We start from the raw sequence: 23,827 nt of genomic DNA on the forward strand, positions 1-23,827 counted from the left end.
TTCAAGGTTTTCGAGCAATGTTGCATACCGTGCTGTGCTCCTTTTCAGGACGTCAGCTGCGTGCCCACTTGCGTTTAACACAGAAGGGAAATGCATTAGTTCCCCCCGTTGAAGCTGAGTCTTGAACAGCTTGAGTTTGTTGACAAACGCAAATACACTTTGCACCAGGTCAGGCAGTATCTTTAACTTCCCCTGTAGATCTGTAGAAGGTATGTGATTGGTTCGCTAGTTCAGTGGATTGGTTCCGCTGCTACAGCAATAAGTTAACGTTACTCAACTAATTCACACATTCGGCAGTAGGATGCAGATTTAAACGTATAACTCCCAAATTAAAATGAGTAAAAATATGACAAATACAAGTTAATGTAAGATGTAATGTGTATTCCATTTTTTATTTTTATTTTATTATTATTTATGTTTTTAAATAGAAAATCATTTTTAAAAAGAAGAGCCGCACATTAAAGAGCCGCATGCGGCTCGCGAGCCGCGTGTTGGCCACCCCTGAAATAGAGTGTTGCGCGTGTCCTTTTAAAGTAACAGGCTAAAAGTGCAAACTAAACACGTGCTATTTAATAGCAAAATAGGCGAACCATAAGAACTTTGTTCAGTCTATTATTAGGCCTCTTCCGTTAAGTTCCGTGCCAGAAACACGAGCATATTTACGTTGTCCGGCTTGAGGCAAGACCGGACAGGAGTAACGCTGTTCCCCGCTGTACTAAAAACTCTCTCTGAGGCTGTGCTCATGTATTTTCTTGCAAGTTTCGCCATCCAAGGAAAGCGACCCTGGATGTCGCGCCACCATTCCAGGGCATCATCAGTAGAGTCCAGCGGCTCTTCTTGTAGGTAGTGCGTAATTTCAGTGACAGCAAGCACTCTCATTGGTAGAGGGGCAGTGCTTTGCTGGCCCTTTCGCTGAGGAGATCATCGAGGTTGCTTTTGTTGGCAGGGGGTGGCGAAGATGACAGTTGACTAAAATCAATGTATTTCAACGGTTATGACGATATGTTTTTTTCCCCCCACGGTCTCCTTGTGTAACAGTCACAGCCCTACAAGGAACCACAAACAATATGCTAATTATTTTAACAAATATACACTCACCGGCCACTTTATTAGGTACACCTTGCTAGTACTGGGTTGGACCCCCTTTAGTAGCCCATCTGCTTCAAGGTTCGACGTGTTGTGTGTTCAGAGATGGTTTTCTGCATACCTTGGTTGTAACGAGTGGTTATTTGAGTTACTGTTGCCTTTCTATCATCTCGAACCAGTCTGGCCATTCTCCTCTGACCTCTGGCATCAACAAGGCATTTTCGCCCAGAGAACTGCCGCTCAGTGGTTATTTTCTCTTTTTCGGACCATTCTCTGTAAACCCTAGGAGATGGCTGTGCATGAAAATCCCAGTAGACCAGCAGTTTCTGAAATACTCAGACCAGCCCGTCTGGCACCAACAACCATGCCACGTTCAAAGTCACTTAAATCACCTTTCTTCCCTATTCTGATGCTCGGTTTGAACTTCAGCAGATCGTCTTGACTGTCTACATGCCTAAATGCATTGAGTTGCTGCCATGTGATTGGCTGATTAGATATTTACCTTACCGAGCAGTTGAACAGGTGTACCTAATAAAGTGGCCGGTGAGTGTATATCAATCATCACCTTATAATATTTATGTGAGGTAGGTTGAGCCGGGGAGGTTGACATTACCCTATCCCGTTTTAAAAGATGATGGCGGAGCCGCGATTTGCAAATTCCAAAAAGTGTACAGAAGATAAGTGGACAAACAAAATCTACAAAAGAATCTCAATCAAAAAAACATAAGAGTGCTGCCCCTCAGTCTGCATCACAAACTGAGAGAGGGACCCTTCTTCTACTGGAAGCTCTTCCCATCAGCACATACCAAAACAGATATACTTACAGATAATTAATTACATTAAAAAACATACAGATAACCGGCTGAAACTACTATTAACCATAAACAGTCAAATTATAATTCATTTATACAGTATAACCAGATTATTACATAAGTAGAACACATCCAAGTTTAGTTGCTTGTCAACAATATCAATTAACAAATGGAATCGTCCAACTGAAGTGCGGGCGCGCATGCGCACCGCGAGACAGGCACAGTGTTGCCAATTGGCGACTTTCTCGCTAAATCTGGCGACTTTCCAAATCCTCTTAGCGACTTTTTTTGTCAAAAGCGACTAGCGACAAATCTAGCGACTTTCTCTGGTGTTATTGGAGACTTTTCTGGTGTTTTGGAGACTCTGACGTGAAAGCACGTATCGCTCTGCAGTTACTGTCCTCAACGAGCAGCGGGTGTTGCCGTGAGCCCCTCCCCCGTCCCAAAGCACTCACAGGCGGTCAGTCTCACAGTAGCCTCGCGCAGCAGTCCCAGCTGCAGTCAGAGCAGAGAGGAGACCCACACCACTCCGCGTCCACACTGCAAATGAATCGCGCGTGCGCAAAGCCGCCGCTGATCCTGCCCTGGCTTACAGAGTGGGATGTAAATGTAAATGTTTCTTCACTGTCACACTAAAATAAATTACTGCATTTGACTCACACAGCCTCAGTCACTTACTCACCTCGTCCACTGCGTGTGTGCTTCTCTGTGACATAAGCTTAAACATCTAGCTAGCTAGCTCATCATGTCTAAACTGTACGCTCAAAAATACATAAAGGAGTGGGGATCAAACCCTGAATTCAAAGGCTGGTTGAAGCCGTTTATTGGAGATGATACACGGGCATACTGCATGTATTGTAAGGCTGATTTCTACGCCAAACTTTGTGATATAAAAAAAAACACATGACAACTCAAAAACATATTCAAAAGGCAAAGCCTTATAACAGTTCCACCCAAAGCAAGCTGCCATTAATGAGTACAAAAATTGACTCTGCAAAAAAGGCTGAAGCCACCATGGCATTAGCTATTGCTGAACACTGTTCCATGCTAGCATGTGATCACATTGGGGAAGCATGTAAGATTCAAGATTCAAAGTGTTTATTATCATATGCACAGCAGAAAACATGTTTCACTGTACAACGAAATTCTTGCTTTGCTGTCCGCAGAATGCCAACCAGTGTAAAATATACAATACTAAAGAATATACAATATATACTAAACAAATGTACAAGACAGCAAAATTTAAGGCATAAAATAAAATAGCAGCAATAATAATAATAAAACAGTGCAAATGTAGCAGTGCAATTATGCAAACTGGAAAGTTCAGTTATTGAGGTAGTACGGTTATATTAATCTCCTATGGGTTGTTTAGGAGTCTGATGGCAGTGGGAAAGAAGGAGTTCTTCAGTCGGGTGGTCCTGCATTTAACACTTCTGTACCTCCGGCCTGAGGGTAGAAGTGTGAACAGTCCGAGCTGGGGGTGGGTGGGGTCCTTGAGGATGGAGGCGGCTCTCCTGTGGACTCTGCGGTGGTAGATACTCTGCAGAGAGGGCAGTGGAGTCCTGGTGATTTTCTCAGCAGTCTTCACCACTCTCTGCAGGCGTCTGCGGTCCATAGCAGTAGTGCTGCCATACCACACAGTGATACAGCTAGTTAGGATGCTCTCAACAATGCAGCTGTAGAAGTTGCTGAGGATCTTGGGCGACATGCCAAACTTCCTCAGCCTCCTCAGAAAGTACAGCCGCTGTTGGGCCTTCCTAACCAGCTGAGTGGTGTTAAGTGTCCAGGTGAGGTCCTCGCTGATGTGGACGCCCAGGTATTTGAAACTGCTCACCCTCTCTACTTCAAGTTCCCGGATGTACAGTGGCCGATGAGGTCCCCTCTTCTTCCTCATGTCCACTATCATCTCCTTCGTCTTGTCCGTATTGAGGGTGAGGTTGTTGTCCTCGCACCATGTTACCAGACTGGCCACCTCCCTCCTGTAAGCTGCTTCGTCCCCGCCAGTGATGCATCCTATCACTGCGGTGTCGTCTGCAAACTTTAGGATGATGTTGTCCTTGTGGGAGGCGACACAGTCGTGGGTGAACAGGGTGTAGAGGATGGGGCTGAGGACGCATCCCTGTGGGGTGCCAACATTTGTAATAATGCTGGCTGAAGTCCTATTGCCAATCCTGACAGACTGGGGCCTGCCAGTCAAAAAGTCTAGGAGCCAGTCACAGAGGGTGGGGTGCAGGCCAAGTGTGGACATTTTGTGGATGAGTCTGTGGGGGATGACTGTATTAAAAGCGGAGCTGTAGTCTACAAAGAGCGTCCTGATGTAGGAGTCTTTGTTTTCCAGTTGGGAGAGGGAATAGTGGAGGACAGCAGCGATAGCGTCTGAGGTGGACCTGTTGGGCCGGTAGGCATACTGCAGGGGGTCTAGGGTGTCCGGCATGCTGCTCTTAATGTGTGCCAGTACCACTCTCTCAAAACACTTCATAATGATTGGAGTGAGTGCTACTGGCCTGTAATCATTCAGGCAGGCAGGTTGGCTCTTCTTGGGAAGGGGGACGATGGTTGTGGTCTTGAAGCAGGAGGGAACAGTGCTGTGACTGAGGGAAAGGTTGAAGATGGAGGTGAGAACATCAGCCAGCTCGTTAGCACATGCTCTGAGAGCCCGCCCAGGGATGTTGTCTGGTCCTGCTGCCTTGCGGGGGTTGATCTTCCTCAGGGCTTTGTTTACCTGGCCTGATGAGATGGTTAGTGGAGGGGAGGGGGGTCGGGTGGTCCCGGTGTCTGTGTGCCTCCTCTCTGTGCTGTGGCTGGAGGTCTCAAAGCGGGTGTAGAAGATGTTAAGGTCGTCCGGCAGGCTGTCTGTGGAGCTGATGGTGTTGGTGGTGGTCCTGTAGTCTGTGATGTGCTGCAGGCCTTGCCACATCCGCCCGGAGTCAGCAGTGGAGTAGAAGCCGTCCAGCTTCTCTCTGTACTGCCTCTTGGCCGCTGTAATGGCTTTTTTCAGTCCATACTTCGCAGCTTTGTACTCCATCTCATTGCCTGATCTAAATGCAAGAGAGCGAGCACGCAGCATGTGGCGTACCTGACTGTTTATCCAGGGCTTCTGGTTGGGAAACTTCTTGACTTGTATGGTGGGCACGATGTTGTCAACACAAGTGCTAATGTACCCAGTCACATACTCAGCATAGTCCTGTATGCTGACAGAAGAGTCCTCCAGCGTGGCTGCAGCTTTAAACACATCCCAGTCTGTCTGAGCAAAACAGTCCTGCAGGGTGCTCTCAGTCTCTGGGGTCCAGAGTTTGATTTGTTTAGTGACAGGGTTTGTCTGTTTCAGTCTTTGTCTGTAGGCTGGATACAGGAACAACGAGATGTGGTCAGAGTGTCCAAAGTGGGGGCGGGGTGCAGCCTTGTATGCACTGCGTATACTGCTGTAAACATGATCCAGTGTATTCTTCTCACGGGTGGGAATATCCACATGTTGGTAGTATTTGGGAAATACAGTCCGTAAATTGCACTGGTTAAAGTCGCCGGCGGCGATAAAAACAGCATCAGGATGAGCAGTTTCTAACGCGCTGATAGCTTCGTGGAGTTTGCTGAGCGCTGCCGTGGAGTTAGCTCGCGGGGGGATGTAAACAGCGGCCAAAAACACAGCAGTAAATTCCCTCGGTAGATAGTAGGGACGGCATTTCAGCAGCAAAAACTCCACATCTGCTTTCTCAGACTCCACTGCTGCTACTCACTTCAAAATGCACAGGACAAAGTGCACGGAAATGATTAATGGTGTTCTAGCACCATACTTTCTAAAAAAGTTGGTCGCGGATGTGGGTGACCAGAGTTTCAGCCTCCTCCTCGATGAGTCCACAGATATAAGTGTTTCTAAGTACCTGGGGGTTGTGATAAGGTACTTTAGTGACACCAAACACACAATTGTCTCAACATTTCTGGGGCTTGTTGAGTTGAAGGGAGGAGATGCCAGATCTATAGCCTGAGCTGTTGTGGCTTTCCTGGAGAAGTGTTGTCTTAAAAAAGAGAAACTCCTGGGGATAGGGACTGACAATGCCTCCGTTATGACGGGGATTAACAATGGGGTCCATAAAGTGCTGAAGGAGGAGTATGGCCTCAAAGATCTGGTTCTTATTCGCTGTGTGTGTCACTCTCTGCAGCTTTGTGTCTCTTTTGGGTCACTTTGCCGGTCCCAAGCCCGGATAAAGGAGGAGGGTTGGACGTAGAGCTAGCAATTCCACCCCACATAACAGTATTTTGATTAAATTTGATATTCTAACATTTAACAATACAGGACAAAATTGTTTTATGTAATGTGGGTCTAGACAAAGCATCAAAGTCATGAAGTTATTTTGAGAAGTGATTTCAATGGCAAAATTAAAACCAAGAATCAACAGAAGAAAGTTCATTTGTAGTTCTAAACATATTTAGGGTGTTTTTTACTCACTTTTTGTCTCTCCCACGACGTTATTCCTCTCTCCTACAGCGTCCATCACAATTACACGCAAATGAGATATTATGCAAATTAGGCGATGACGTCATTTAGCGACTTCTAGGACAGCCAATAGCTACTTTTCTTACTGAGGAGTTGGCAACACTGGACAGGCAAGATAAGGCCGGCCCAGTGCCGTGGTTCGGGTCCTAGCAGCCGCAGAATAACAGGTGGGACGAAGAGGGGCGACACACAACAAAAAGGCAAACAGACCAACCAATAATAACGTGGAGTACGGTAACAAATAAACACTGAAATACTTTACCTAACGTGTATGCTTTCTTTCTAACTTCATAACAGAACAGGGGGTGTAAAATGAGATGCGTTAGAGTGACAAACTAACTTTCGACTGCGTGTGCACCCACAGCGCTAGCCAGCTGTGAGGGAGGGCGGGACTATATAATCAGCTCACTACTTGCTGCCCGCGGCCAGTGACGGTAGTCTCCGTCAGTATTTGTAATTGTTCTAGAATGTGGATCAGGTGTGTGAGTCTAAAGCGATGTCTTAACAAATGTTGTTGGCTATTTACTGGCGCCATACAACTCAAAGTGCCCTATCTGCGCTGTGTAGGACACATACATAGTGGACTGTAGTGATGGGCAAATGAAGCTTTTGTGAAGCACTGAACCACTTGAGCCAATTGTTTCGAAAATGGGTTTGTAACCAGCAGAACCGCTGCCATATGAGGTTTGTCCTCTTGTGAGTGCCGTAGCCCAAGTTCCCTCTGACACGCCCCTCAGCTAGCCAGTCAGCGGCTAATCATCTATTAGCGGCAAAGCCACTCTATAAAACAAGCTCACAAGTAGGCTATTGGACATTCCTGGGTTCTGTATACGTTGCAGCTCTTATCTGTTTTCACAGCGCTCGTCAGTAAAAAGGTATGTGCCACTGCCTCTGTTACGCTGTACCACTGCATATGTTTAACGTTCTGTCTAAATGCTAAATTGTGGGCTACAGGCGTTCTACTGTCACCAGACGCTTCCGAGTAGTCGGCTACGTTAGCACTACTGAAGGTATTTACATTTACATTTGTATTACTGGTTGGTTAACATCAGGCTGCCTTGTTCAGAGGTTTCTGCGTACATTTAATAGCATGTCTTAACGTAGGTCTCGGGTGAAAAGACGCTCAGCGACCGTACTGTAGTGTTGCCTTGGAGACAGTCAACAAAGGTAACATTATCCATACAAATGTTGTCTGTTAACTATGGAATTGGTATTCTGTCTTAAGCTGAAGCACGGCCTTTTGGTTATTGAACAGCTCTTGTGAGCTTACCATGTCATTAGCCTGTTATTTAAGTGTATAGTAGGATAATGCCTAGTGCACCTTGTAATTAATATTGTTAATTATGTTCATGCTGTGTATTCATGTATGGCTTACTCTGTCTGTTTGTGTCCTCAGGTAGCAGTTGCCACTGCTGTTTTGCCTACCATAAGTTTACGATGTAATAGTAGCTTTTGCCCCTTTTGGTTTTGTTTCTTTCTCTGGTTGTTTAGTTTTGTATTATCAGAATCGGCCGTCTACTTAGTTGCCTCTTTTTGGCTCGCTCCCCCACGGCATTGAGATACATGGGGTATTGGCTGTCCCGGTAGTCTGCTGCATTTAAGACAACATCTAATGTCCAGCTTTCCTTGTCCCTTCTCCCTTCCAGAGCTAGTGAAGCTGTTCATGGGACAGGTCGCCGGAGTCAAGTCTTCCCCCTGCACTGCGCACCGTGTTTTTGTAGTGGTAATCTGCACTTATTCACCATATCTGTGATCACCTACATTTTGCAGTGTCTTGTGCCTGTGTGTGTGTGTTTGTGTGGATAGGCACTGGAAACGAGAGCACGAGTGGTGTGTCACCCACTTCTCATGGACAGGTAACCGCCCCTTCCCCAACAGCTCTACTATATCTTTGCTGTGTTGTAACAGTTACCTACCTGGTGGCAGCCATTACCCCCCTCTCTTTGCTAAGGCATAACTAAACGAATGACAGAGTGGCCTTTTACTGTTATTTATAAATAAATCTTGTTTATTTTTATAATTGAGATCACGTCTCTGTCCTTACTTTGTTTCGTATCTGTGTGGGAACCCGCTTGTCTCAAGCAAGGTGTGTAACAGCTTACCTCTGTAATATCCTGGTGGGAAAGGCCCCAGGTGGCGTTGTCGTGCACTCTAGAGCCAAGACCTTATAAACTACCAGTTGGTCACAGGTTCATTACTCGAAGCTTCAGTTACAGTGACCTCTCCTGGCGAAGTGCAAGGCTGCAGTCAAATTAGGCAGGCTAGTTGGTGGACAGGAGGCTTTTAATTACACGCACGCACGAACACACACACCTCAATGAGCAGTGTTGGAGAAACTACTTTACTTTTGTAGAAAAGATCTTTTGTTCTGAAGCATCTTTGCTTTGATCAACCTTGGATTTAAAGTATTGTAACGACCCTGTGAAAGGCCCGTTAGCAATTCCGCCAAGGGAGTTACCGCTCTTGGTGTTGTGGCTAGCGCGGCCGGTTTGTAAACGAAAGATTGCGAGTTCGATACCCGCTTAAGGCAAGCTGCTCTACCACGCCGTTCGCTACAGCATCTTTGCTTTGATGAAATTCTTTGATGCACACACACACTAAGACTGAATATCATGTTCTATTTACAAATAAAGATTGATGAATGTGTGTATTGTGTTATTGAGGAGAGAGTGCTGGGGAAAATATGGCATAGGTTGGGTGTGTTTGTGTAACTATGGCAGGGGGTGATTATGTGGGATGGGGAACACTCAAAGATTACAAGAAGAACACTCAGAGAATACAAACGCAATACCAACAACTCAACAGCAACAACGCACCTACTACGACAATCCACAAATTGTGCATTGTTTAGAGCGGTTATAAAGTGTTGAGGCACTCAAATTCAAAACTGTCGCAACCTGTCACCTGTCAGAATCGAGACGAGGCAGTGCCAGTGAATCACCTGATTGGACCGCGAACCAGTCAGGTGATTCATTCAGGCAACGAAGCAGTTGCTGCTTCGGACGTCATATGTCACGTGATTTTTTTCGCACCAAAGCAAGCTTTGAAGCAGTGCTTCGATAAAATTGTTGGTCAGTGTTTGAAGCACGTATCGAAGCTTCAGTGTCAAACTGCCATCACTAGTGGACTGTACAAAACTATTTTTCTAATATTTAAATTCATCCCTGGTACCACTCTACTCATCAACACTTCTATTTTGGGCAGAAAGAGACAAAGCATGTGTGCACTGACAGATGCTGTGAATGTCTACTGTCGGCGAACACAATTGTGATTCCTAAGGCTGTACAGACCATCTCTCCTTACCATTGAAGACTTTGGAGTAGCCAACAATATTATATGTAACTATATCTGGAAATAAACATTTAATCCTCTCTGTTATTTGTGTTTTTAAGGGTTTGTAATTCTTCTAATATCATAATTACCCTGATGAAAGACTGCTGCACTGCATAGGGGACACATAATGGACTGTACACAAATAATTTCTCAAGGCTAAACATGATTGTTACTACCACTCTATTCAGCAGCACTTCTAATATACAGTGCCTTCGGAAAGTATTCAGACCCCTTCACCTTTTCCACATTTTGTTGTTACTCAATTTAAAATGGATTAAATAAAAATAATTTGCCATCAATCCACACACAATACCCCAGAATGACTAAGTGAAAACACGTTTTTTGAAATTTCAGTACATTTATTAATGCAAGGATAATAGTTCATGTAATTTTGGAGAGTTGGTAGTGACATACTAATCTACACAGTGTGTAATTGATTCCTATGCAAATCAGAGACCCTATAAAAACAAAGATTAATTCCAAAATTACATGAACAATTATCCTTGCATTAAGATGGACTCAATTCAACTTCTTGATGACATTTTAGCTAATTTTAAAAGTGTCATAGCAAAGGGTCTGAATACTTATGTACATAAGTACACAGTATCTGTATTGATACTCGGTTTGAACTTCAGCAGGTCGTCTTGACCATGTCTACATGCCTAAATGCATTGAGTTGCTGCCATGTGATTGGCTGATTAGATATTTGCATTACCGAGCAGTTGAACAGGTGTACCAAGGTGTACCTGGCCGGTGAGTGATCTATATATATATATATATATATATATATATATATATATATATATATATATATATATATATATATATATATATATATATAACATTAGTGCACTAAATAGTAAAATGATTGTCCATAACTGTGTTGTTTGTTATTATTGTCCAGTTAATTCCATTGTAAAGTACTTATGCATTGTCCATGGTCAGTCCATTCCATTTGACGTGCGAGTGCATGTGTGTACGTGCGCGCATGCGCTCATGTATGTGCGGGGGTTCAGAAGATTATGTTGAAACAGTCCATGTATGTTACTGAAGAACTGTTTTTATTTAGATGATGAATTGCTTTAGGAATTAATTAATATCTTGCTCTGTTTTGAAGTTTGGAACTAAAAACCTGCGACCGGAAGGGAGGAGCTGAAATTCTTCCTATAGTGGGTGGGAAGTATCGGAGATGATTTTGTCGGCTTTTTGGATAATGCAAGGTTCTGCTAGGTTCTGACTAATGATTTTACTGCACGTTTTGATTAACTTTCACAGTTTTTTTCTCAGAGGGACTTTCGAATTCCCAAATCAGCAGGTGATGCAGTAACTGAGTATGGTTTCTATGAATGACTTGTAGAATAAAAGAAGTATGCTGCGATCTACATTAAAAATGAATTCTCTGTTGTCCTTTCTTGTGAATCGCATCCGTGCACCGAGCCCAAGATACTTTATACTGTATTCCTCTATGACGTCGATGTTCTCCCCTTTAATTTCCTCTCCTAAAATCGATGACCAGTTCTTTAGTTTAAATTTAGCCGAGAGTTATCGCACCAGTCTAGAAAATAATTGATAACCGGGCCATATTCGTTCTCATTGTCTTCCAGGAGACTAACTAATGCAGTATCCTCGGCGAACTTGATTAGAAATCTTCCTGGAAACTCGCTGTGGCATTCGTCAGTGTACAGTATATACAGTATAGGCGATAAAACGCTTCCCTGTGGGGAGTGTTAGAAATTATTTTTATAAAAACAGTTGCATTATAATGCTCAATAGCAGACGAGTAAATAAAGCTATTCAGTTCTTTATTTAGGGTGATTAAAATAATTGTATTTGATGCTCCATGTGCAAATCATTAACTTGTTTTTTAATCATCTGATTCAGGAAACATTTATCTTTGGTAATCATTAACTTTTGATTGAGAAGTGTTGGAAATCATTATTATAAAAAACACTTTATTATTGCTTTAAGAAAAATACATTACTGCAGTGTGCTAAATTTACTAATGTGATGGCCTGTTGATAAATGAGAGATGAATCAAGCATTAGTTCCATGGTACGTTGGATTAATACATGAAGAGGTTAGGGTCAGGTCATCAAGATGGATGTTGCAACACGCATAACACAAGAATGATGTAATGGAAAAATACTAGGCTAGGAAAGGACAAATCAGAGTAGGTATATGTTTTCTTCAGCAGGTCAACTCGTTCCCCAGAGGGAACGGACCGGCGATATCTCTACCTGGAACGGATCGAGTGTCAGGGGCTAGGACTAGCCTAAAACACCAACGAGAGGAGAGCCAAGTCTAAACCGCGGCTCCTCCCCAACCAAATAGCCAATCACAATCACTTTGTTTTACCGTAAATGCTTTGTGTGACATTTTGAATGTATCCATTTTTGGAGGGTTGGTTACAGATTAACAGCTTGCTGACTGTGATTTTCTTCTCCAAAAGTGGAGTTTGGAATTCTGACATATAAATAAATAGCTAAAAGTAAGAAGTACTTTGTCTTCTCCTTCAAATAAAGAACACGTTTTCACAGGAGCCGACGGATGTTGTGCGCTCTCAAACAAGACATTGCCGAAGCGTACTTGCTGGCTCCTGTTCGTTAAAGAGTGGGTAATCCAAGAGACGTAGTGGCCAAGCCAAAATGTTCCTGTAGTCTCCTAGCTAGAATAGTGGGGCATATCGTGTTGAACGCAGAGGAGAAATCTGCAAACAAAATGCGTGCGTGGGTCTTCTTTCTACACTCCAGATGTGTATAGATTAGATTTAGCAAACATATGATGGCGTCATCGGCGCCTCTATCCGATCTATACGCAAACTGGAGAGGGTCAAGGAGATGTTTAGTGGAATTAATTAAGTGCGACTTAACAACTTTCTCCAATGATTTAACTACGAGTGATGTTAAAAACGCTGGCCTGTAGTCATTGGGAGTTGAGGGATGAGGAATATTTGTAACAGGGACTACTATAGACTTTTTCCAGAGAGATGGGAGCTCCTGGATGTCTACGGAGATTTGGAATAGGGAACTGAAGATGCCACTTAGCTGGGAGGCACAATGTTTGAGCGTTTGACCATTGATGTTTTCCGGTCCTGGGCTCTTTCTTGTATTCGTTTTCATTAAGATTCTCCGAACGTCCTCCTCCTTCACGATGAGGGCATCAGCTGGACGAGCGCCTTCCTCCTCTGTGCGCGCGTCAGATGTTCCGTTCGCACCTTCTTGTGGGGGAGCGCTTTTTTCTTCAAAATGAGTAAAGAATGTATTTAACTCGTTAGCTGTTAAGAGAGAGTTTTTCCTCATCTTGGCAGTGGGGGACACATTTTGCGCTTAAATGGTGCGTTGGCCATGTTATTAGGGAGCACATAATGGACTGTGCACAAATAATTAAAGACTAATTGACATTACTTGTGTTGCAGAACTGTAGTCCTAGCTTCACTCCAGGCAGGCCATGCAAATGCTATGTGAAGTTTAACATTAAGCCATCACCCTATTCACACCCGTTGCATCTGTGAAACATGGTCAAATATAGCTGCAGTGACACAGGGTCACCACTGATCTGTCTGAAGAGACAGATAACAAGCTGCAACAGAATTTAATGTCTGCAGGCCAGAATAAACAAAGCAATAACTCAAAGATGAGTAAACTTTATGAATATGAAAGCTTGCAAAATAGATCACATTTTAACAGGTGTCAAAATCTGTAATATGCTGAACAATATAACAATCTTGAAACAGAATATGCCCCATGCATGTGCGGTCTAAAGCCACTTAATGAAAGACTCAGGGAAACCCTGAAAAAAAAGATAAACGGCAGTGTCAATACACCTACTCCTGTAGATAAACTTGAATTACCAAATGCACTATGCATATTTAATAGACTGACAGTAATTGCTTCTCTGTGTTACTTGGCCACTGGTCTGGCTTTGAGTAACATCTGGAAAGCATAACACTGAAACGTATGGCATCCGCACATGGGTTTCAAAATATTACCTGTGAAGAAAAACATGTTATCTGTTAGCTTGTCGCACAGACATCCATTTAGTGATTGACTGGGAATATCCCACAATTTAGGGAACACAACGTTGCAGACGTTACAGATTTCATATATTAATCAGGGAATCAATGACAGTCAGTTTATTCAAGTTCCATCTGACTCAATATGTATTGGCTTCCTACTTGCATAACTAGCTGAATATAATGAGCCTCAGGTGTATAAGTCAGAATATCCTTAAATGTTATAGCCTTAACGAGATCATCACAGTAGACTGTTTGAATATCTATTTTAGTTGGGAATCAATATGCAAATAACTAGTTTAATTAAGAGTAATTTCGTGGCATGCTATATGTACGTCGAAAATGTCTCTCCCAATTATAAGTATGACTCTAATTGCAGAAATCACAAGGCTTCGAACAGCGACCGGTGTTAGCATTGTCCAAGTATTCTATGTGTCCCTCTCCTTTGGCATAGTAGCAACCTATCAATTCAAAACACAATGCAGAGACTAAACAACACCAGGTGCTAGGGAAAGGGAGTAGGGGGACTAGGACCTGTGGCCTCCAAAGTCAAATTCCACTGCAAGTCTATATAGTTTCTCTAGGAGATGAGACTCAGAGAGAGAGAGAGAGAACCTGCTAGCCTGAAACATAATTTATTTGTAACATCAAAAAAAATACCCTCTCCAAAAGACGTCAACCTTCAGATCTCTTTATTTCATATCATTGCAAAACTGAAAACTACTGTGTTGCTGCGGAAGAAATTACACATATATCTAACACCGGTGATCAAAACCGTGTTGTCTGCTAAATGATCATAAAGTAATTTTGAGGCTTAACCTGGTCAATTATTATAATACACTTTTGTTGGGGTGCGCTTCCGCAATTACCTCATACGGTTACTTGCTAGGTGGGGCTGTGGACGTGTTTATCTGTGTCTACTCCATCTCTGATGGGGCAACCACAACCAGTAGAACCCTCATTTGAGACACTGGTAATTTTATGCCTTTGACAAGATAATTTGTCTTTTATAGTGTAACAATACAAGTATCAATGCTAAAAGCAAGCTGCTTGTGCATCACCTTTTATAATGTATGGAAGTATGATTGGTAATACAATTAAACGTGCAAACAATACATGTGCTTGTAATATGTTCTCTCCTATCTATTTGTGGCATTGTTTATCCAAAGTGTGAATCCCAATACATTTGGGATTGAGTGAGTGGTGAAGCCTGTTCTCCAGTCTAAGTAACTTAGTTTAATCTTGTTTAAAGTTAGTGTGCTGTTGGTAGCTTGTGTATTTTGCTGTGGCTATCCTGCCTTAAGCTCAGGAACCGAGTTTCTATTGGAAGCCAGCTGTTTGAAGCCAATTGCTGTGAATTGCTGTCAATCTCCAGTGGGAGGGCCTGACACTATCCTGCAAGACATTTAACCCCTGCTCACCTTGGACCAGGACGAATACATTTGGGAATGAGTGAGTGGTGAAACCTGTCTGGTCGTTAACTGATCGTCAGGTGGAGGGGCTGCTACCCTGCAAGTCATCAGCAATCACAGAATCTGCATTTCTATTGTGACGATCATAGAGCGACAGCCTCCTGACACAAAGACGAAGGAGTCAATCTGTGGAGTCCATCGAGGAAGGCCTGAGAGGAAGATCAAACTACTACTACTTTCCGTAAGTTTATTTTTTCACTACTCTGAGTGTACTGAGTGCAACCTACATCTTGTATTTCCCACAAACCCTCAATGTCTATACCGGCAAATATCACAATGTGCTTCCTCCCCATTCCTGTTATTTCATCCCTCAGGAGGACACATAGACGCTACACCCCCACTCGCAACCCATCTAATCTAGTCTACCCGCCATGCTCAACTGACCACGACCTCACTGTCGCGGGAGGACTTTGGAACTGCTAGTCAGCGGTCCGGAAAGCATAGGCTATCTTAGCCAATGCCTGCTTCATGTCCCTCCACGTCCTTGCTCTCACAGAGGACTACACCGGAGAACACAGCTACTCCGGCAACCCTCTCTGATGCCTACTCCTTTTCTCATTCCCCTAGACTCTCTGGTCGAGGGGGAGGAACAGGACTCCGAACCTAAGTGGTCACATAATGTCCTTCCCCTGTCACACCTGTCCATGTCCACCTTCAAATTCCATGCTGTTTCTGTCACCTCCCCTGTCAAACTTCACATTGTTGTTATCTATCGTCCACCAGGTCAGCTTGACCACTTCTTAGACGAGATGGATGTCCTTCTCAGCTTCTTCCACACTACTGGGTGACTTCAACATCCAGTCGGAGAAGCTTCACTCATCTGGAATACTTGACCTTCTCTCCTCCTTCGGCCTTACCCTGTCCCACTCTCCTCTGTCTCATAAGGCGGGCAATCAGCTCGACCTTGTCTTCACCAGATCCTCCCATACCTCCAACCTTACTGTTACCCCTCTTCCGGTTTCTGATCATCATTTTGAATCCTTCTGCCTTCCTCTCAAGTCCTCCCCCTCCCAGTCAGTCTCTACCCAGACTGTATCCTCTCGTCGCAACCTGCGTACCCTTTCACTCACCGCTCTCTCTTCCTCTGTCTTATCCGCCCCTACCCTCTGTTGAATCCTTCTTCCTTCTATCCACTGATGCAGCCTCCTCCACCCTCCTGTCCACTCTTTCCTCATCCTTCGACTCTCTCTGACCACAGACCTCAAGGCCGGCACGATCCTCTCCACGTGCTCCCTGGCTGTCTGAAACCCTACAAGCTTATAGAATAGGGCTCCGGGCAGCTGAGAGGAAATGGAGAAAAACTGGCCTTCCTGATGATCTAGACCCTTATCTCTCTCTCCTCCTCAACTACACCTCATCTGCATCAGCTGTGAAAGCTTCTTACTACCATTCCAAAATTCAATCCTCTGCCTCTGACCCAAGGAAACTGTTCTCCACATTTTCCTCACTCCTCAACCCACCTCCTCCCTCCTCCCTGTCTGCGGATGACTTTGTCACCGACTTTGAAAAGAAGGTTGATGACATTAGCAGCTCTTTCCCTCTACCTCTCACCAACACTGCTACCTCTCCTCCCAAAACCACTGCGCTACACCCGGTCTCTAGTTTATCAGATTTTCCCCCCCTCTCCCCTGATGATGTTCTAAAACTGGTCACATCCAAGCGGGCAACCACCTGCCCCCTCGATCCTATCCCCTCCCCCTTTCTCCAATCCATCTCCAAAGACCTCCTTCCGTTCCTTACCACCTTAATCAATTCCTCTCTATCCACAGGATCTGTTCCAGCGGCCTTCAAGACAGCCAGAGTCAAGCCTCTTCTCAAGAAACCAACTCTTGATCCGTCTGCTGTCCATAACTACGGAATCCCTTTTCTCCTTCTTATCTAAAACCCTTGAACGTGCTGTCTCAAACCAACTGTCTCACTACCTCCTTCAGAACAACCTCCCTGACCCTCACCAATCCGGCTTTTAAGGCTGGGCACTCTACTGAGACTGCTCTCCTTGCTGTCACGGAGGCCTCCACTCTGCTCGAGCTTCCTCCCTCTCCTCTGTTCTCATTCTTCTAGACCTGTCCGCTGCATTCAACACATTTTACATTGATGGCATTTAGCAGACGCCTTTATCCAAAGCGACTTACAACAATACATTTGTTTAAGTAAGTGAATCATCTATCCAACAGTCATCATAACACAAAGTAATCAATGCTCACACCAGGGGCCATTGGCAGTCGTAATGCCAGTAGGCTATTTTTTTTAAATGTATTTTATTAGCAGGAGATAACTTGTACAGGGGGGTAGCAAGGGTGAAGAGGTCTCAGGGTTGGGGTTAGGGTTAGTATGAGGGGGTAGTGAGGGTGAAGCGGTCTTTAGGAGGGACTGTTAAGATGTAGCCTGAAGAGATGGGTTTTCAATCTACGGCGGACGATCGGAAGTGACTCTGCAGTCCTGACAGTAGTGGGAAGCTCATTCCACCAGCGGGGTGCCAGGACAGTGAAAAGCCGTGACCAAGTAGCGCGGCCACTGCATCCATGTAGAGGCGGCGGTGTCAGGCGGGCAGCCGAGGTGGACGAGCGGAGTTATCTTGCAGGGGTTTGGGGGCTAACCATTGCTTGCAAGTAGGGAGGGGCTGTTCCCTTTGCCGCCCGGTAGGAAAGCACCAGGGTCTTGAATTTGATGCGAGCTGCTACCGGGAGCCAGTGGAGGGTGCGGAGGAGGGGCGTGACATGGGAGAATTTGAAGAGATTGAACACCAGACAAGCAGCAGCGTTCTGGATGAGCTGCAGAGGCCTGATGGAGGAGGCGGAGAGTCCGGCCAAGAGTGCATTGCAGTAGTCAAGGCGAGAGATTACAAGTGTTGGGACCAAAAGTTGTGCTGCTTCTCTGGTGAGGAATGGACGTATCCTTCTGATGTTGTGGAGGAAGAATCTACAGAAGTGTGCTGTCGCTGTGATGTTCGCCACACAGGATAAGTGGTTGTCAAGGATCACCCCAAGATTCTTGGCTGTATGGGAGGAGGTCACAGTAGAGTTTTCTACTGTGATGGAGAAGTCTTGGAGAGGGCAGGCTTTCCCTGGGAGGAAGAGCAGCTCAGTCTTGTCAAGGTTGAGCTTGAGGTGGTGGGCTGACATCCAAGCAGAAATGTCTGCAAGACATGCCGAAACACGTGTTGCCACCTGTGAGTAAGAAGGGGGGAAAGAGAGAAAAAGTTGAGTGTCGTCTGCGTAGGTGTGGTAGGAGAAACCATGTGAAGAAATTACAGAGCCAAGAGATTTGGTATAGAGGGAGAACAATAAGGGCCCTGGGGGACCCCAGTGGTGAGGGCTCCGGAGAAGCTTCACTCGTCTGGAGCGCTTGACCTTCTCTCCTCCTTCGGCCTTACCCTGTCCCACTCTCCTCCGACTCATAAGGCGGGCAATCAGCTCGACCTTGTCTTCACCAGATCCTCCCATACCTTCAACCTTACTGTTACCCCTCTTCCGGTTTCGGACCATCATTTCGTATCCTTCTCCCTCCCTCTCAAATGCTCACCCTCCCAACCAGTCTCTACCCACACTGTGTCCTCTTGTCGCGGCCTGCGCACCCTCTCACTCACCACTCTTTCTTCCTCTGTCTTATCCGCCCTACCCTCTGTTGAATCCTTCTCTCTTCTATCCATTGACGCAGCTTCCTCCACCCTTCCTGTCCTCTCTTTCCTCATCCTTCGACTCTCTCTGTCCACAGATCTCAAGGCCGGCACAATCCTCTCTACGCGCTCCCTGGCTGTCTGAAACCCTGCAAGCTTGTAGAATAGGGCTCCGGGCAGCAGAGAGGAAATGGAGAAAATCTGGCCTTCCTGATTATCTAGACCCCTGATGATCTAGATGATCTGCATCAGCTGCTAAAGCCTTATACTACCATTCCAAAATTCAATCCTCTGTCTCTGACCCAAGGAAACTGTTCTCCACATTTTCCTCACTCCTCAACCCTCCTCCTCCCCCTCCTCCCTCCTCTCTGTCTGCCGATGACTTTGTCACCTATTTTGAAAAGAAGGTTGATGACATTAGCAGCTCCTTCCCTCTGCCTCGCACCAACAATGCTACCTCTCCTCCCAAACCCACTGTGCAACACCCAGTCTCTGGATTATCAGATTTCTCCCCCCTCTCCCCTGAGGATGTTCTAAAGCTGGTCACATCCAAGCGGGCAACCACCTGCCCCCTTGATCCTATCCCCTCCCCCTTTCTCCAGTCCATCTCTAACGTCCTCCTTCCGTTCCTTACCACCTTATTCAATTCCTCTCTATCCACAGGATCTGTCAAGCCTCTTCTCAAGAAACCAACTCTTGACCCGTCTGCTATCCAAAAAATAAATAAAAAAATAAATAAATTCCTTCTTCTGGCATTGTGACTGCCAATGGCCCCTGGCATTGATTACTTTTTCTTTATGATGACTGATGGATAGATGATTCACTTACTTAAACAAATGTATTTGTTGCAAGTTGCTTTGGACAAAGGCGTCTGCTAAATGCCGTAAATGTAAATGAGTCTGTGCTTTTAGAATATCTAAAAAGTCTAGTGTAAATAAGACCATCACCACATTCAGATTTTTCAGTATTATTAATTTGGAGACTTTATTAAAACACAGTTATACAGAACAATCACAAATTGTTTACAGCAACTATATATATATATATATATATATATATATATATATATATATATTAGTGCCTTCGGAAAGTATTTAGACCCCTTCACTTTTTCCACATTTTGTTGTGTTATAAACTCAATTTAAAATGGATTAAATTAAAAGAATTTGCCATCAATCCACACACAATACCCCAGAATGACAAAGTGAAAACAGGTTTTTAGAAATTTCAGTAAATTGATTAAAATTGAAATACAGAAAAACCTCATGCACATAAATATTCAGACCTTTGCTATGACACTCTTAAAATTAGCTAAAATGCAAAAATGTCATCAACAATTCACTCAATAAGTTAAATTGAGTCCATCATACGACGCTTTGTCATTCTGGGGTATTGTGTGTGGATTGATGGCAAATTCTTTTAATTTAATCCATTTTAAAATGACATCCATTAAAATAACACAACAAAATGTCGAGAAAAAGTGAAGGGGTCTGTATACTGTATGTATACACATACAGTATATACAATATATATATATATATATATATATACTGTATGTGTATATATACATATATATATACACATACAGATCCCTGCGTAAGTAATGGGACAGTGAAGCATTTTTTCTTCTTTTGGCTCTACACTCCATACATTTTGAAATCAAACAATTACTATGAGGTTAAAGTAGAGATTCTCTGCTTTTATTTGATGGTATTTGTGTACATTACAACACTTTTTATGCATAGTCCCCCTATTTCAGGGTACCCAAAAGTGATGGGACAATTGACTTGACAGGTGTTTCTGGTTTGTCAGATATGTTCCATTACATCATTTGTGCAGTCATAAGAGAGTTCTCAATGTCTAGTATTGATTCTCGGCTTTGCGTTTGCCTTTGGAGCCTGCTATTGGTGTCTGTCAATATGAAGACCAAAAATATGTCAATGAAAGTCAGGGAAATATCTGAAAAAAATCTCAGAAACATAGCCAAAACCTTAAACCTACCAAAATCAACAGTTTGGAACATCATTAAAAAGAAAGAAAACACTGGTGAGCTCAGAAATCGTAAATGGCATGGTAGGCCAAGGAAGACTTCTACAGAGGATGACCGAAGAATGCTCACCATGATTAAGAAACACCCCAAAACAACTGTCCCACAGATCAGTAACACTCTCCAGGAGATAGGCATGAATGTGTCAGAGATTACCATTCGCAGAAGACTTTACCAGCAGAACTACAGAGACTACACTACCACTAGTTAGCCACAAAAACAGGATGGCCAGGTTACGGTTTGCTAAAAAGTACCTAAAAGAGCCTGCAGAGTTCTGGAAAAAGGTCTTGTGGACAGATGAGACAAAGATTATTATGTACCAGAGTGATGGTAAGAGTGAAGTGTGGAGAAAAAAAGGAACTGCCCAATATCCACAGCATACCACCTCATCTGTGAAATATGGTGGACGGGGTGTTATGGCTTGAGCATGTATGGCTTCCACTGGAACTGGCTCAATTCTGAAGTGTACGGAGACATCTTGTTAGCCCAAGTACAGGCAAATGCCTCCAAATTCATTGGACGGCCCTTCATCATACAGTAAGACAATGACCCGAAACATACTGCCATAGCAACTAGGGAGTTTTTCAGGGCCAAAAAGTGGAAAGTTGTTGACTGGCCAATCCAATCTCAAGATTTAAATCCTATTGAATGACAAAAACTGTTGTGGTTGGGTCAAACGATATCAAACTGGCCTGTTACCTGCTTGTCTTACTTGACTTACCTGCTTGTCCCTGGTCGGCATTTGGGTTCGGTCTCTGATTCGTGATATCATCTATGTTTACATCTCTGGCAGACAAACATGCCCCCTTTAAACACCTTTAATAAAAATACAAATAAATCCTTGGTATTCCAAAGAACTTTCAGATCTCCTTTTGTTGAGAAACCAGGCCTGGGCCACAGCTAGAAAAACAGACTCAGTAGCTGATTGGCAGGTTTTCAGAAAACTGAGAAATAGATGCACCTCATCAACTAAGAAAGCTATATCAATCTCCTTCCAAAGTGCTATCTCGGATTCTGCTGGTGATCCAACAAAATCTTGGATAACAATTAACGCCCTGAAGAGTGGAAATTCCTCTTCCTCCCGACCTAAAGATGTTTTGTCAGACTCTGGCCTCATTACAGAGAAAATTGAGATTAACTAATGCCGTAATCAGCATTTTATCATCTCGGCAGGCTTTTTATTGAAGAGAAATGGTGGTTTGGCTGACCCTGGTCAGACGGTCGACTGTGCTTCCATCTCCTAGCCCCCAGTTGGCTCGAGGGGAGATCAGTCAACTACGAGTGAATCTTTGTTTTCATTTGAACAATTTCCTACTTGTAATGTACTAGATGCCCTGCATTGGGGCTGATCTGCTTGATCCAGGTGTATTGCTGCTTTCGGGCCCCCCTGATTGAGGAGTCATTGACACAAATTTTTTATCTGACTTATCTCAGGTGCTATCCCCAAGGTTGGGAAGGCAGTTAATTTGCTCCCTCTGTTACGGTCCCTCCCCCTAATCAACCCTCTGGCACCACCTCGAGGCCACGGCGATCATCGTTGGAGTGCCCAGCCCCCAGTCGACAGCACACCTGCGACCCATTCCCAATCGCCCACCTATAAGAACCCTGCCCGGTCATCACTCCAGTGCCAGAACGTACTATACCCACACAAACCCTTGTCTTCCTCGGATTCCGCTCCTCTACCCATCCACGGACCTAGCCCCTACCCCCTCTTCGCTACTGGACCTCCCTGCTACCGACCCCTGGACCGAACCCCGACTACTCCCCACGGATTACCCCACGGCGCCTTTCCCCTCTCCCGAACACTGGACCTCCCGCTATCGACCCCAGACCGGACCCCGACGACCCCCTCGGATTATCCTTCTCTCCTCCACCCCTCTCTCTATATTATTATTATTATTATTATTAAATACGCCTTTGGGCTAAACCCTACCCTCTCTGTGTGCCGTCATTTGGTTCCACAGACGTTCCTGTGTAACACCCTCTCCATAAAGGTGGTGACCCCTCCAACCTAGATAACTACTGTCCAATATCCAAGCTATCTTGCCTTTCCAAAGTATTAGAGTCCCTGGTCAACTCCCAGCTAAGAACCTTTTTATCTTCCCATTGTATTATAAATGTGCACCAATCTGACTTTAGACCTGGTCATAGCACAGTCTCAGCTGCTACGCTTGTCTTAGATGTGTTAAATTGCCTTGATCCAAAAAAAACATTGTGCCTTATTTATAGACCTCTCCAAGGCATTCGATATGGTCGACCATTAATTTCCACAACCTGCCTTACCATAAGGGCAGGCAGGCCTAGTACATTGTTATAAGCAATACAGCAGTATTCTGTCTAAAAACATTTCTATGAATAATATTTCTATCACACTACTCATTCAGAGGTTGTCTAAAATAGGTCTGGATCAGGCATCATGTAGATGGTTAGAAAATTATTTAATGGACAGAACGCACTGTGTCTTAACTGATGGTGTTAAATCAGGTTTTCTGGACATGAGAAAGGGTGTTCCACATTGATCGGTTCTTCGTCTGGTTCTTCGTCCGGTTCTTCTTACTATTTACATCAACAATATTGGATTATCTGTAAATAATTGTAACCTGCAGCTATATGCCGATGACGTTGTTCATGTTGTATGTGCTATTGCCCCCACGATTGACCAAGCTCTTTCCAAGTTCGCATTCGCTGTCCTGCAGAGAGCATTTGTTGGGCTGAGGTTGGTGCTTAATGCTGGAAAAACAAAATATGTTATTTACCAAATCACAGAAACATTTATCTGATTTATGCATATGTACTTTGGTTGGTGCACCCATTGAGCGTGTCCCCACTTATAAATACCTGGGCATTTGCTTTGACAAAGACTTGACGTTCGGAAAACATACAGAGAAAGATTTAAGGTGGGCTTCTTTTATAGGAATAGATCTTGCCTTTCCCTGAACAGCAGAAAGCGGCTTGTG

At 44.2% G+C, this 23,827-nt stretch overlaps 1 protein-coding gene across 1 annotated transcript in view; it reads right to left on the minus strand.

Annotated features, from left to right (window-relative positions):
• LOC310824063 (putative ATP-dependent RNA helicase ddx6) overlaps positions 1 to 21,612 on the minus strand; it is a gene marked incomplete at both ends in the record, with an annotated part of 37,301 nt that extends 15,689 nt beyond the window's left edge. Inside the window, one exon of the mRNA XM_083696949.1 lies at positions 21,592 to 21,612. Coding sequence (XP_083553075.1) covers positions 21,592 to 21,612 — 21 coding nt within the window. The remainder of the gene's footprint in view (positions 1 to 21,591) is intronic.
• Positions 21,613 to 23,827: the final 2,215 nt, after the last annotated feature.

The sequence above is a fragment of the Argentina silus genome, assembly GCF_951799395.1.
Source record: "Argentina silus genome assembly, chromosome: Y".
Taxonomy (NCBI): domain Eukaryota; kingdom Metazoa; phylum Chordata; class Actinopteri; order Argentiniformes; family Argentinidae; genus Argentina; species Argentina silus.